Source organism: Myotis myotis, unplaced genomic scaffold (genome assembly GCF_014108235.1).
Source record: "Myotis myotis isolate mMyoMyo1 unplaced genomic scaffold, mMyoMyo1.p scaffold_m19_p_9, whole genome shotgun sequence".
NCBI classification, from domain to species: domain Eukaryota; kingdom Metazoa; phylum Chordata; class Mammalia; order Chiroptera; family Vespertilionidae; genus Myotis; species Myotis myotis.
The window spans coordinates 56,117,515-56,130,698 of record NW_023416401.1 but is presented as its reverse complement, the minus strand read 5'-3'; the positions used below and the strand labels follow the sequence as shown (position 1 = coordinate 56,130,698).

General features: G+C 55.0%; 1 protein-coding gene across 1 annotated transcript in view; it reads right to left on the bottom strand.

Annotated features, from left to right (window-relative positions):
* Positions 1–299: 299 nt before the first annotated feature.
* TGM2 (transglutaminase 2) overlaps positions 300–13,184 on the bottom strand; it is a 30,797-nt gene continuing 17,912 nt past the window's right edge. Inside the window, exons 7-13 of the mRNA XM_036322946.1 lie at positions 12,368–12,503; positions 11,592–11,695; positions 9,942–10,184; positions 8,693–8,965; positions 3,966–4,126; positions 2,764–2,900; positions 300–2,045 (exon numbers count right to left, since the gene is read on the bottom strand). Of these exons, the coding sequence (XP_036178839.1) occupies positions 1,895–2,045; positions 2,764–2,900; positions 3,966–4,126; positions 8,693–8,965; positions 9,942–10,184; positions 11,592–11,695; positions 12,368–12,503 (1,205 nt within the window). The 3' untranslated portion in view covers positions 300–1,894. The remainder of the gene's footprint in view (positions 2,046–2,763; positions 2,901–3,965; positions 4,127–8,692; positions 8,966–9,941; positions 10,185–11,591; positions 11,696–12,367; positions 12,504–13,184) is intronic.

Below are 13,184 nucleotides of genomic sequence, written 5' to 3'. Positions count from 1 at the left end.
GAGGAGAAATCTGTGAAGGCCTCACAGAGTTAAGCATTAGGGGATGAGAAGGAGTTCATAAGATGGGCAAGGAAGGGGAAGGACACGAGGTTCAGGGAACTAGACATGCAAAAGCTAAGAAGTGGGCAAGTACACAGGGTTGGGGAGATACAGGAAGTTCATTGTGGCCCAAACATGTTTTGTTTGAGAAAGCGGCTGGAGAGCCTTGAATGCCAGTCAAGTTTGGACCTGGCTGGTCGCAATGTGAATGAGCTCACCCACTCACCCTCCTCAAAAGCATGAAAAGAGCCAGACGGACCTTATTTGAATGTGCAAAATAAACTCTTTTATTTCAGTGCTTGCTCCCTGTGGCTCAAAAGCATATCTACTGCCTGATGAGCACCCCAAAGCGTGTATAAAACATAGAGAAACAGAGCAGTGTATGAAACAGATGTGTCGGCTCATTTTGTGACTCTTCCCCTGTGCAAAGCAGCCAGTTCTAAGTGCATCAGCGTGACTCTCCCCAAAGCCCTCTCTGGGCTTTTGGGGACCCTGTTTGGCTGGGACCCTACTCCAGATGGAGAATGCTCCCTTTTCCCTCCTCCAGCCCTAGGGAGACTTTAGTCCCATGGAGAGTGTGGGGGATTAAGCCAGAGATGACAGCTCGTAGCTCTCTGAGCTGTGTTCCAGGGCCCCGGTCCTGCAAAGAGGGGTTGGCTGAGTGCGGACCCTCTCGGTTAGTGAGCAGCACAGGCAGCTAAGGCTCTTGTGAAGTCTAGACATTGCGGTGGGGAGGCTCATGGGTAGGACAGAGGCTTCTGGGCTCTTTTCCCTTGGGACTGGGGTCTGATGGAAGGAGCCTGGGCACAGCTGTGGGGTCTGGATAGGCTGGGGCAGAGCGGTGGTCCTGGGCATGGTTTCACTCTTAGAAACACGCGGGCACGTGGCCTAAGCCCTGTGCAGCCAGGGAGTAGGACTTGCTGGGTGATACATGGCATCAGGAGAGCTGAGAGGGCCTCGGAGGTGAGGACAGCAAGGCCCAGACAGGGGAAGGCAGCGGCTGGCCGCACCTGGGGCTCTGACCGCTCCCAATCCTTTCCCACTTCCTCACCCCACCTGGGTCCTTTTGGATCAGGGCCCAGATGGCCTCTCTGACACTCTCAGGTCAGGGCTGGTGGCAAGAACAGGGCGCTGGACTCGGAGTCAGAGGCCTGTGCTCCATCCCCAGGCCTTCACATTACCCAGCCTTTGGAATACCCACAAGCCCGCCTATGCGCACGGGCCACCTCCCTTCTCCAAGGCCCTGTCTCCTCCTTGAGAAATCAGCTCCCATTCTGCAGTTTCCCGTGGTGATTGGCAGCCACAAGAGTACCAGCTAGTACAGGAGGCACCTGCACGTAGGGGCTTCACAATCGTGAGGAGGGTGGGGGAGCTGTGGGCCAGAGCTTCTGGGATGTGGGAGGAGCTCAAGCCTGTCCTGCACCTGGGGCCCTCCCCATCCCCACCTGCGCTGGCTCTCCCAAGGACCTCTGGGGCCTGGACACAGTCTGGGGAAGGGGCACAGGACACACTAGGGTGTGGAGTTCCTTGATCCAGCCAACTCTGGAGACTATCTCATCGTCTCATTTTTGCTCCAAGGGGCTGTGGTATAGATCAGACAGTGTGGTGGGTGGTCAGTTGCTTTCCAAATGGCATCTGGGCTGGAGGGGGAGGCGTGGGTCTCTTTTTCTCCATCCCAAGCCCAGTCAACCCCACTGTGGAGGCACAGAGCATCGCGCATGGGTAAGGGGGTGGGAACCAGGCTCAGGGGACAAGATGGGTCTGGGGCCCATTTTCCTCATTAGCTTGGGATAAAGATTGGGGATCAAGTTGGGGGCTGTGGGCTGGCTGAGATGGAGCTGGGTACGGGAGCCCCTTAGGGGGGGCCAATGATGACGTTCCGGTAGCCCTTCACGGCCTTCAGCTTGTTGCTGTCGAAGTTGACCACCAGCTTGTGGAGGCCCACTTGGACAGGCAGCAGGTCCACTCTGACCTTGACTTCCTGCCCCGCCTCCACGGGGTCTGGGCTGTGGAGAGAGAGGAGGAGGCTGAGGAGATGCCAAGCCCAGTGCCCACGAAGGGGTCAGGCCAGAATGACGTGTGGATTCAGAGAACTTAGCACAGAGCCTCCGTACAGCTTAATGCTGACAATAATGACAGTAATAAATGGATCCACTGCTCTCCGGGGCCTGGGCAGCCTGCTTTGTATAGAGGGATGTGTGTGTGTGCGTGTGTGTGCGTGTGTGTGTGTGCACGCGCTCATGCACACATGGAAGTGGATGGTGTGCTTGTGGTAAGAGGGGGTGTGCTCAGGTGACCACATGCGTGAAAATGCATTGAGCTGTACATGTGTGATTTGGGTTCTTTACTGTATGTAAATTACATTACAATAATAAAGTGAAAAATAAGTGTATGTGCTCATGTGTGCATCTGTACACAGATGTGCATCTAGGACACATGTGTAGACACTCAGGGTGCAGATGCCTGTGTTTATGTGAGGGCCTGTGCGTTGGGGGCAGGTGTTCAGTGACGGGATGTGTACTTGTTCCGGTTTGTGAGACACGTGCATGGAACACAGGAGTGTGGGTGTTGAGAGGATGAGAGTGGAGGACTCTGCCCCAAGGGTACTCAGGCAGGGGTGGGTGGGAGTGTGGATGAGAGGAGGGGTTATGGGCCAGAGTGTGGTGCCCCCATCAGCATCTGCCTTCTGCTCCCAGTCCCCAGGCTGGAGTGACTGACACTTACATGTCCACGGTCTTCTGTGTCTCGGTCAGGCCAGCCCCCTCCACAGTGACGGTGCAGCCCTCCAGGGGCTCGGCGAGCGGGTTCTGCAGGGACACCTCGGCCACCAGCTTGCGGTTCTTCTTGGGCTCCCCCAGGATCTGGGGCAGGGCACAGGGCAGAGGTAAGGGGCAGCATTGAGGGAGGGGCCCAGAACCCCTCCAGGGCAGGCAGGGTCCCGGCTGGGCCATCCCGGTCTTTGCTGCAATTTGGCCCACTGTTTGCTGAACACAGCCATGCCCATCCTGCCACTCTCACTCCTGACCTCCGTGCCTCAGTTTCCCCATCTGGAAAACAGGTGATGATCCTGGCCCGGCCTCCTTCATGGAGCTGCAGGGAGGCTCCACACAACCCAAAGGGGCTCTACTCTCCCTTGTTCCAGGGCCTAGAGTGGGAAGATCACAGGCTTTGGAGCCAGCCGATCTCTGCCCCTTCCTCGCTGTGTGACCCCGAAAGTCACTACCCTCTCTGAGCCTTGGTTTCTTCACGGGAGAGAAATGCCTGGCTGCAGGGTTCTCATAAGGATTGCTGAGCGAAAAACGTGCAAGCTCCTAGCAGAGTACCTGGCACACAGTGCTCACTCCCTCACTCTCTGCTCTTCACCATTTATTCGTAACCGCTGCATTTGGGTCCTGAGTGGCTCCTTGAAGTGAATCACTACGATGACGATGATGATGGTGACAACAGTCAGTTTTTATTGGGTGCTTACAATGCACTGGATAGGTTCTATGTGCTTCTTGTGGATGCACATTTAATCCTTATAACACCCACCTTAAGATGAATAAACTGAGGCACGGAGGGCCAGAGAAGTATGCTCAGGGCCACCCAACCACAAAGCCAGGCAGCCAGACTTCAGAGTCTATGCCCTTGACTCCCCCACTCTCTCTGTCCCACCAGGGTCCCAGGCTCTGGGGATCTAGCTTTAGGAGGCTAGCTTTTAAGGGTCCATGACTGGAGATCCCTAAATGCCATGACTCTACCACGCTGAGAGTCTAAGATTCACCCCTAGAGGCTACATGAGGCCCAAATTCTTTTGGCTTCGTGATGCTTTTCATGAGGATCCCTGAGGTGTCAACGAGCTTGAGGGAGCAGGGATGCAGGTGCACGAGGCCTGCCCTCTCCCAGCTCTGGGCTTGCCCTGGGACCCTGCCCAGCCAGCCCCTTACCCGGATCTTGATTTCTGGATTCTCCAGATAGATGTCTCTCTCGGCCAGCAGGTAGGTGTCGGCAGCTGGCTCGATGAGGAGGCCCCGCACCTTGATGAGGTTCGACTCCGTCAGGTAGTCACAGTAATTCTCATAGAGGATTGGAAGGGAGATGCTGTTCTCTGCAGGGGGGAGGTGAGAGCACACTTAATGACCAAGACACAGCCCCACCTCTCCTCTTGCATTTCCACCGGCACAGAGAGGGCAAGGAATGCGCTTGAGCTCACACAGCGGGAGGATGGCTGGGCAGATCCCAGGCCTTTCCCCTGCCTGCCCTGGCTCCAGGGTGCCCAGGGAGGAGGTGGGCAGGGGAAGTAAAACAGCTGGTAGGGGAAGGCCTGGAGCTCTGACAGGCCTGGGTGCTGATCCTGCCTCCCCCCCTTTGCTCACGGGGATGCTGGGCCAGTCAGGACCTCGCTTTCCCCCATGAGGTGGGTAAGATTGTACATTTTATAGATGAAGAAACACTCCTGCCAGTAGGGGCTCAGATCAGGAGACCTGGCCCTGGTTGGCCAATGACGGGCTGTGTGAGCCTGGGAAGATGACCTCCCCTCTCTGTTTTTTCTGTTGCCTCTTGTTTCCCCAGACAATCGGCACCCTTAATGCTGGCAGCGCTAAGACCAGAGGTCCTTTCAGAGCAAAAGCCACACAGCAATGCGGGAGTAAGAGAGAAGGAAGCAGGGTCACCCCTCCCACGGCAGAGAAACCAAGTGTGATTGTCAGCCTATTATTCTGACAAGAACACTGAGGCCTGTAGGAGGCAGGAAAGGGCAGGGAAAAGGACACAGGACTGAGAATACGCAAGCCTGAGCCAGGCCCTGCTTGTCCCATTGGTCACAGGGAGCCTTGGACAGATCCCTGTTTCTTGGGCCTCCCCTGCCACACAGGATCGCTGGAGGGAGGGTCCCTGGGCTCCATCATCACCCAGTGCCTCTCTCCATCGTCCCAGTGCCCTGACAGGAGATGCTAGTGCCTCTTTTTCTGCCATCTGGCCCCTTCCTCCCCCCACTAGACCAGCATTTCCCAGACTCCAGCCATTCACAATTTTTCACACATAGGAGAGTATCCTAATTCTTTGCACACTATTTTTCTTTCAGTCCATTCATTTATATTTTCTAGCCTAGTCTAACCAGGGAAATTTTTCATCATCATTTGCAGCAAACCAGTCTCACTTACCATAAATAGAAGGTAACTGGTAAAAATAAATACAAGCTAAGTCATGCTTATTCAATTCCGGTGAGCTATCTTGTCTGCTAAGAGCTCTCAGTCTGAGACCTGAGCTTACTGTTCAAAAGGGAGATTAGCAAGGGTTGGGATGCTAAGACCCGTCAGCACCCACTGCGACGTCCCCGTGAGGTCATCTGAAGGAGCGTGAAGAGCTGAGGGAGTCACTTTCTCACACTGATGGTCCACATCCCACCCTTTGGAAAATGCTGCCTCCGTGTGCCCAGCCCTCCAGCCATTCATTCCCCGGGTGGATCTGCCCCAACCTCTGATCAGATGACATTAGGGGAAGAAAAGCAAATCTTTCTCCAAAAGGGACAAAAAGGAGTGAAAATTCCTGGTGGGGCAGAGTGGAAAGTCTGACCAACTCCACAGGAAAGAAAGGGAACATTGTCATCCAGGAGCTTCGAGGACACGGCCCAACTGTTGACTTTTCCAGGAGGCTGAACCGGGTGGGGTTGGACCTTCGAGAACTGCCTTCTGCCGCAGGGACCACGGCAGGGACCACAGCCATGGCCTTGGGCCAGGTGCTGGCCGAGAGAAGGAAACTTGTCCGGTGGTTTCAGTCATTCCTTAATGATTTGCCTGTTCTGGAGGGTGCTGTGGGCAGGCGTGATCACCAGTTGGCTGCATTCCCGGTGACCACCGGGAGGGGTGAGGGAGGAGAGAGAGAGACAGGGAGGGGCAGGAAGGAGATGGAGAGAAGCAGCAGGGCAAGGAGGCAGGGGTGGGGGCGACTGGATTCTGTTCTGCTGTCCTAGGCCCAGCTTCCTGTCCATTAGCACATGGAAATCCCCCAGATCTTATCATCTGAGAATAATGTGCAACTCAGCCAAAGTGTGGGGTTTTCAAGATTCACAGACCCTGCCTCAGGTTGAGCTTGGCACTGGAGGCCCCACGGGGTACCTGGACTAGCTCCGCCTCGCAGCCTGAGGATACCGTCCTCTGCCCCCTCCTGCAGGCTGTGCCCTTGCGGGTCCATGACCCCCTGTTGTGAACACATCCCCAGGATGAGGAGAAACAGCAACAGGCTTGGCGGGAGCCTCTCCGGAACAGTGCTCGTGGGCCCGATGGCATCTGAGCGGCAAAGAGGCCCGGGAGGAAATCATTATCCCTGGTCCAGGCTGAAGTTCACGTCTTGCCACACATTCCAGGAAGGACACTTCCTCCCTTTGAAGTGGTCCCAAGCCCAAGAAGGAAATGACATGAATGCATCCTAACAAGTGGGCCGAAGGGCTCTACAAAGAAGAATCAGACTTTGTCCAAACGGGGAACCTGAGGCCTGGGATGGAGGATAGAAACACCCCGGCACCCACAGCCCGTCAGCAGAATTGGGTGTTCTGACCACCCCACACACCTGACACGTAGGGCCCGGATGCTTAGGGCCAAGCTGGGTCCTTGCGGTGCCATCCAGGGCTGCAGGGCTCAGGCCCCACTGCGCCCAGCACGGAGACCACTACCTGGCACAGCAGGTGATCAGGAAAGGCCCGGGGGCTTCTCGCCTCCCACGCCTGTTTGCACTTCGCTCGTCCAGGAGTGAAGGCCCCCCACGCCCGGCACCACTTTACACGTCCCATCCAGCTCCTGAGCACCTGAGCACACGTCCTCACAGGGGCCCGTTAGGTGGGCATGTTGTTGCTCCAATTAGTGGGTGAGTATGGGTTGCGGCTCAGGCAGTGTGGCCACCTGCCCAAGGCCATACAGTTAGGAGGTGGTAGTGGGCACATGCAAAGCCAGTCTGACTGGCCTCAGAATGCATCTTTCAACAGTGTAAGTGTTGGGACCCCAGCCCTAGTGCCAAGTGACTCTGTTCTGAGGGCTTGGCCCTGCTCAGGGACCCTGACCGACCATCTGCTCTGGACATGAGGCTCCAGGAGTGCCCAAGTGGTTCCCAAGACAAAACCAGGAGGTGGCACTGTCAGTCCCATAGACCCCGGGCCTGAAACACAGGCAGGCCTCCTTAGCACCTGGATGGCTGTGCCCCACACGCCAGCCCACGGGGCCAAGGGCCGAAGGAGAGGAAACGTGCAGGCTGACAGGCAAGAGGAGAGGGAGGGCCCCCTGCATAAACACAGAGCACTCCTGCCCTGGGCCTCACGCAGCTCTGCCTACTAGCATAGTCCCAGGTATGAAGTGGCTACGGTGTGCTCGCCTCTTCCTGGCCAGACAGTCCCACAGTATCAGGTCATGACTCTCCTGTCTCTGAGGGGAATACGAAAGTTCAGCCAGAAGGACCCTCAGAGGACCGTCAGTGTCTCATTCCACTGGCCCCAGGTCCTCTCCCAGCTCCATGACCCCTCTGCCCGTCTCATGCCTCTGGGTCCTAACGCAAAAGACAGGACTGGGCTCCTGGGTGGCAGGAGGAGGGCTCCGTGCTGCCTTACCAAGTGACCTCAGCAGCGGCCACAACCCCTCTCAGGGTCTCAAGCTTATTTGCCCATTTTCCAAAGTGAACTCCTATGCATCCCTCAAGGCCCAGCCCCAGATGACCCCTTCTTAAGGAAGACAACCCGGCAACAAAAAGGACCAAGGAGATGACCGTGCAGGCAGAGGCTCTGCCCAGGGCTGAGGGCTGGGTCATCTACTGACATTATTTTACCCCAAAAGAGGGGAGACAGGGAACTAAGGAGGGACGGGAAGGGGGTCTGCCTTATAGGGTGGACGGGACAGGCGCTAGGGCGGTTTATGAGGAGACAATCAGGGCCAGGAGGAAACCCTTCTCTCTGCAGCGGACTGGACCGTGTCTCCTGTCACCACGACAGCTTCACTGTCCAATGTGGCAGCTCTGGCCACACGTGGCTGTTTACAAAGTGAAATGGAAACTTCAGTTCCGCAATTGCGCCAGTGGCTTGTCAAGTGCTCAGCAGCCACATGGCCTTAGCGCTGGTCTAGCACAGTGGTTCTCAACCTTCTGGCCCTTTAAATACAGTTCCTCTTGTTGTGACCCAACCATAAAATTATTTTTGTTGCTACTTCATAACTGTAATGTTGCTACGGTTATGAATTGTCATGTAAATATCTGATGTGCAGGATGGTCTTAGGCGACCCCTGTGAAAGGGTTGTTCGACTGCCAAAGGGGTCGCGACACACAGGTTGAGAACCGCTGGTCTAGAACCTCTTCTCTCAGGGGCTGGGAACCTCCAGAGGAGAGCAGATCCTGGGTGTGGGAGTTGCTGGAGACAGAGGAAAGAAATTAGCGGGGAGAGAGCAGTGGAGAGTCTGGGAAAGCAGTCGGAGTCCGAGAACATGAGATGGAACAAAGCAGTGTAGCTGCTGACAGCACAGGTTCGGGCCTCAGTCCTGCCACATCCCGACTGTGTGGTCTTGAGAAAGTTACTTAACCACTCTGTGCTCAGTCTTCTCCCCTGGAAAATGGGGAGGCAAACTGCACACGCTCAGGGCACAGGCCCTTCCTAGCACGTCAGTCTGTGGTCAATAACTGATCCAGGAACAAAGGGCCTTACCGGAATGGGGCTCCAGGGAAAGATCGAGCAGGTTCTTGGAGCTGCACACCGGCCCCAGCGTCCCGTTGGAGCTGACAGTGCGAGCACAGAGCAGGAGGCGGCAGGCGTGGTTCTCCGCAGTGTTGTTGGTGATGTGGGCAAAGACGTCGAAGTCGCTGCCCATTTTCATGCTTCGGGCCACGCGGATCCTCATGGCCACCCCCGTCTCCTCTTTAGCTGCCAGCTTGTTCAGGTTGTTGGCCTTCCTGAAGGCCTCCCTCTCCTCTGGGGACCCTGTGGGGATAGGCAAGACATTTCTCCTGTCAAACCATCCTCTCTAGACCTTTCAGAGGCCCGGGAACACCTCTTCCTTCTGTGTTATCCTTTCCACCCAGAACACGGCCATGGGACCCCCAGCCCCCAGCCAGCCCTGGAAAGTCAGTGCGGGCCAGATGTGGGCCGGGGTCTGGTTTCCCCGTCATCCCTGTGAGCCCCACTGTGCTGGGCAGATGCTTAGAAACATCAATCGTATTGGATTGGCTGTCAGACGCGCCCGATCCAATTTTAAAAATAATCCACATCCTTCCCCCCACCTCCTCCTACTGATTTAACATTAGCAACAGAAAGAAGTCTTATTTTTGTGCCTGATTGAACCCATCTTATCTTTAAATCTCTCTTGGTCCATTTCTCTTTCATCTCACCCCTCCCCATCCACCATCCTGCACACTTCCCCAGCTGTATGAGAACTACTGCAAAAATAAACACGACTGAGTTCCAGAAACCTCCTCCTGGGCCCCCTGGATTTCCAAGCCTCTCGAGTTGAAAAAGTGTGGAACTGCCCATCTACAGCTGTAGGTCCCACTGCTGGTAAGCGCTGTTAACACACAACATGGACATCATTCATTTTTGGTGTGATGCATGCCTCTCCTATATAACAGACACCCCTTCAGTTTTATTGAGTCAAGCCAACCCCCCAAAAAGTGAGGCTTAAAGACCAAATGGAATCCTTTTGTGGAATATAGAATTATTTTCCTAAACAAATTATCCTCTACCACCGTCTTCCAGTGTGTTTGGTAAGTATAACCTGCTCCTAAGGAATTCTTTGGAACGGAGAGTAACCTACAGGTCATTGTATGCAGACTGCCAAATCACACGCGCACACACACACAAACACACACACACACACACACACACACACACACACACACACGCCGGGCTGGTAAAACCGGAGCTTATCTGCAAGGCAGTGTCGAAGGCTCAGGGCACCTACCCTCTGGGTACTTATAGTTGTGGGTGATGTCCTCCCGCTGGTCACGGCCCACACTCTTAGTGCTGATCTTCTGCCCCACCATCATGGAGTTGTTGATGGACTTGTGCATGGACCCATCCTCCTGCCGGATCCATTCCACCACATCGGCATTGACCTCGGCAAAGACAAAAGGGGCGTCGTACTTGGTGCTCAGGTCGCCTTCCTTGATGGCACGAACTGGAACGGGGCCACAGCAGTATGTCCCTGGTCGGGGGAAGAGGAGGCAGAGATGCACCTGGGATGAGGGTAGGATGGCCCCCTCCAAACCTCCCACAAGTCAACCACACGTGGCAAAACATCTCGAGGCCATAAAGCCCTTTGGCTCAGGGACTCCACTGCTAGGAAAGCATCATAGGTAAGAATTAAGGATCGAGACTTTGGAGCCCAGCTTTTAGGGTTCAAATCATAGCTCTTACTAGCTGTGTGACGTTGAAGTAGTTACTTAACTTCTCGGAGCCTCGGTTTCCTGTTGGGGATGCTATTTATACCTCCCTAATGAGGATTTGCATATACGAGGTGCTATGTAAGTGATAAATAAATAGAAGGATATCCCAAAGCACCCTAAGGAACCGAGGGAGCCACGCAGCTGGCCGTATTTGAGAAGGCAGGGCCTCTGTCTGGTACAACACCCACGCCAATGTTTATCTCAGCGTGGCTTACAGCTGCCTCAAACTGGTCACACATCTGAACGTTGAGGACTGGAGGCTGGGTAACTGTATTATGGTGCGTCCATTTGATGGAACACAGTAACACGAAATTCAAATTCAAATCACAGAAACTGCCTGGTAGAGAAATGCTAACGACTTACGAAAAAGTGACAAACTAGCATGAAAGGCCACATACAGCCAGAGCTCTTAACCCAGAGTCCACGGACCCCCAAGGTGCAACGAATAGAATCCAGGGGTCCGTGAACTTGGATGGGGGAAGATGAGGTCTTTCTCTTCATTGTACTGTGACAGCATTTCCTTCGACTGTGGAAGCAGCAAACCATAATCTTAGCTGCACTTATGACTCATCGCCCATAAAACCACAGATACTTTCATAGCACTTAGTAGTTGTCACAGATAATTGGAGATAACGTTTATGCTCATCCTTGCTACCAAGTTACCTAATGTATTAATTCTACCGCTAGATCTTGTTATATGAAACCTATATGATTACATTACAAATCTATTTTTTTAATTTTTTGATAACTCTATTTCAGTGTAATTGGTTGACTTTGTAAACCCTGGGTATTATGTTCTATGAATTGGCTTCACCAATTTTGCCGTGGTTCTCTCTTCCTCGCCTGCACACACATATGCAAACAAGCATATAATTGGAGGTGACTGTGTGAGAATGTTAACGGTGCTTTGTGCGGAGGGAGAGGACAAGTTGCTATTTGATATTTTCTTTATGCTTCTCCCTACTTTCTGTTTTCCACAGCAGGCAGGGGTGACATTTCATATTGCATCAGTGAGGCCCCCACATTAGATGGACCAGCCAGTGACCTTCGGGGTCAGCCAGACTTGGGTTAGAATGCCAGCCCTGTGCTCTCCAGCGGAGGGACTCTGAGGAGTGCTCTCTGAGCCTCAGTTTCCTCATCTAGGCAATGAGGACACACCTACCCACCTTCACTCTTCTCCTGGGGCGTGGGGTCGAGGGCCTGCCACCCCTCATAGCCCGGCTGCAGGTCGGGCCTGGTCATCCAGGACTCCACCCAGCAGTGGAAGTTCCTGTTGGGAAACGAAGCGGAACGTTGGCCAGGACTCACACTCAGGCTTTCATCCCCTCCCCACAGTCCACACTCGCCTCGTCCTCAGCTGGGCCCACCTGGCCCCCTGACACTCCTCTTTGCTCTTCCCTCTGTGGGCCCTGGCCAGGTGCTCCTGCACTGAGTGTCATTCTCAATGCCTCTCCCACCGCCCGACCCTTTCAGTGGCTCAGCTGAGGTTTCCTCCTAATTTCTCAGCCCCGTCCCTTCTCTTCCAGCCTCTGGAAACAGGCTGTGCCTTGGTTCAGGCCTCATCCCCAGCCGCCTGGACCACACCCCACCTCCGGTCTCCCTCCAGACCTGCTCCAAGGTGGTCAGCCTGTCCCGCTCCCAGTTGGAAGCCTTGGGTGAGGTGACGGCCGCTGCCGCTGAAGGCCCAGGCCCCCTGGCCTCCAGAATCCTGACAACGCTACTCCCTGGGGCCATCCACGCGTCGCGCTGACTTTTCTCCTCTTGGCCTTTGCTCATGCTGTTCCCCCCACCTGGAGAGCCCTCCCCACACCCCGTTTCCCCCTCGTGCAAACTCTGTTCAGATTTGAAACCCAATTCAAATGTGACCTCCTCTGAGAAGCCTTCCCAGATCTCCTCTCCTGGAGACCACAGGGCCCTCCCCCCAACCTGGGCTCCACCTCACCAGATCATCTCGCTCTTGTTACCCTCGAACTCCCCGAACTCGTTGCGGAAGTACTCGATGAGCAGGTTGCTGTTCGAGTCATGGGCCGAGTTGTAGTTGGTCACGACTCGGGTGGGGATCCCCAGGCACCGCAGCACTGGGAGGGGGGACACGGCAGAGAGAGGGGTTAGGGATCGGGCTGAGGACCTGAAGACATGCCCATCTGTACCCCAGTGAAGACTGCACCCACTGTCCAAGTGGTGAGGGTGTGTCATCCCCTCACCCAGACAATGGTGCCCACCTTGCTAGTCGTCCCATGCCCACTCTGTACCCCCAGCTAACAGAAGAAACCTCTAAAATGCAAATCTGACATCAACATGCCTCTGCTAAACCTGCAATGGCTCCCCGTGGCCCTTGAGGTCAAGGCCAGACCTCTGGCTGGGGCCCCCTGGCCTTGCAGGCTCTGGCCCCTGACTGCCTCCTGCACACGTTGCTCCAGCCACATTGGCTTCCTCACTGCTCCCCCAGCACCCACACTCCCACCAGCCACAGGCATTGGCCTGTGCTGTGCTGTCCTCCAGGAAAGCTACCTCGCTGGGTTTAAATTGCCCCATTGTTTGCATTCATACCAAGACTAGGGATTCATCCCCATGGGTGGGCACGTGAGGGGGCCTTTAATTAGTTCTCTGAAGCAGGGAGGGATCTGTCTTATTTCATATCCCCAGAGCCCAGCGTAGGCCTGGCACAGACTATCTTGTCCAATGAGATGAAGGTGTGGGTGAAGTAGAGAGAGGAGGAGGGAGGGAGGAAGGGAGGAATGAAGGACTGATAGAGATTC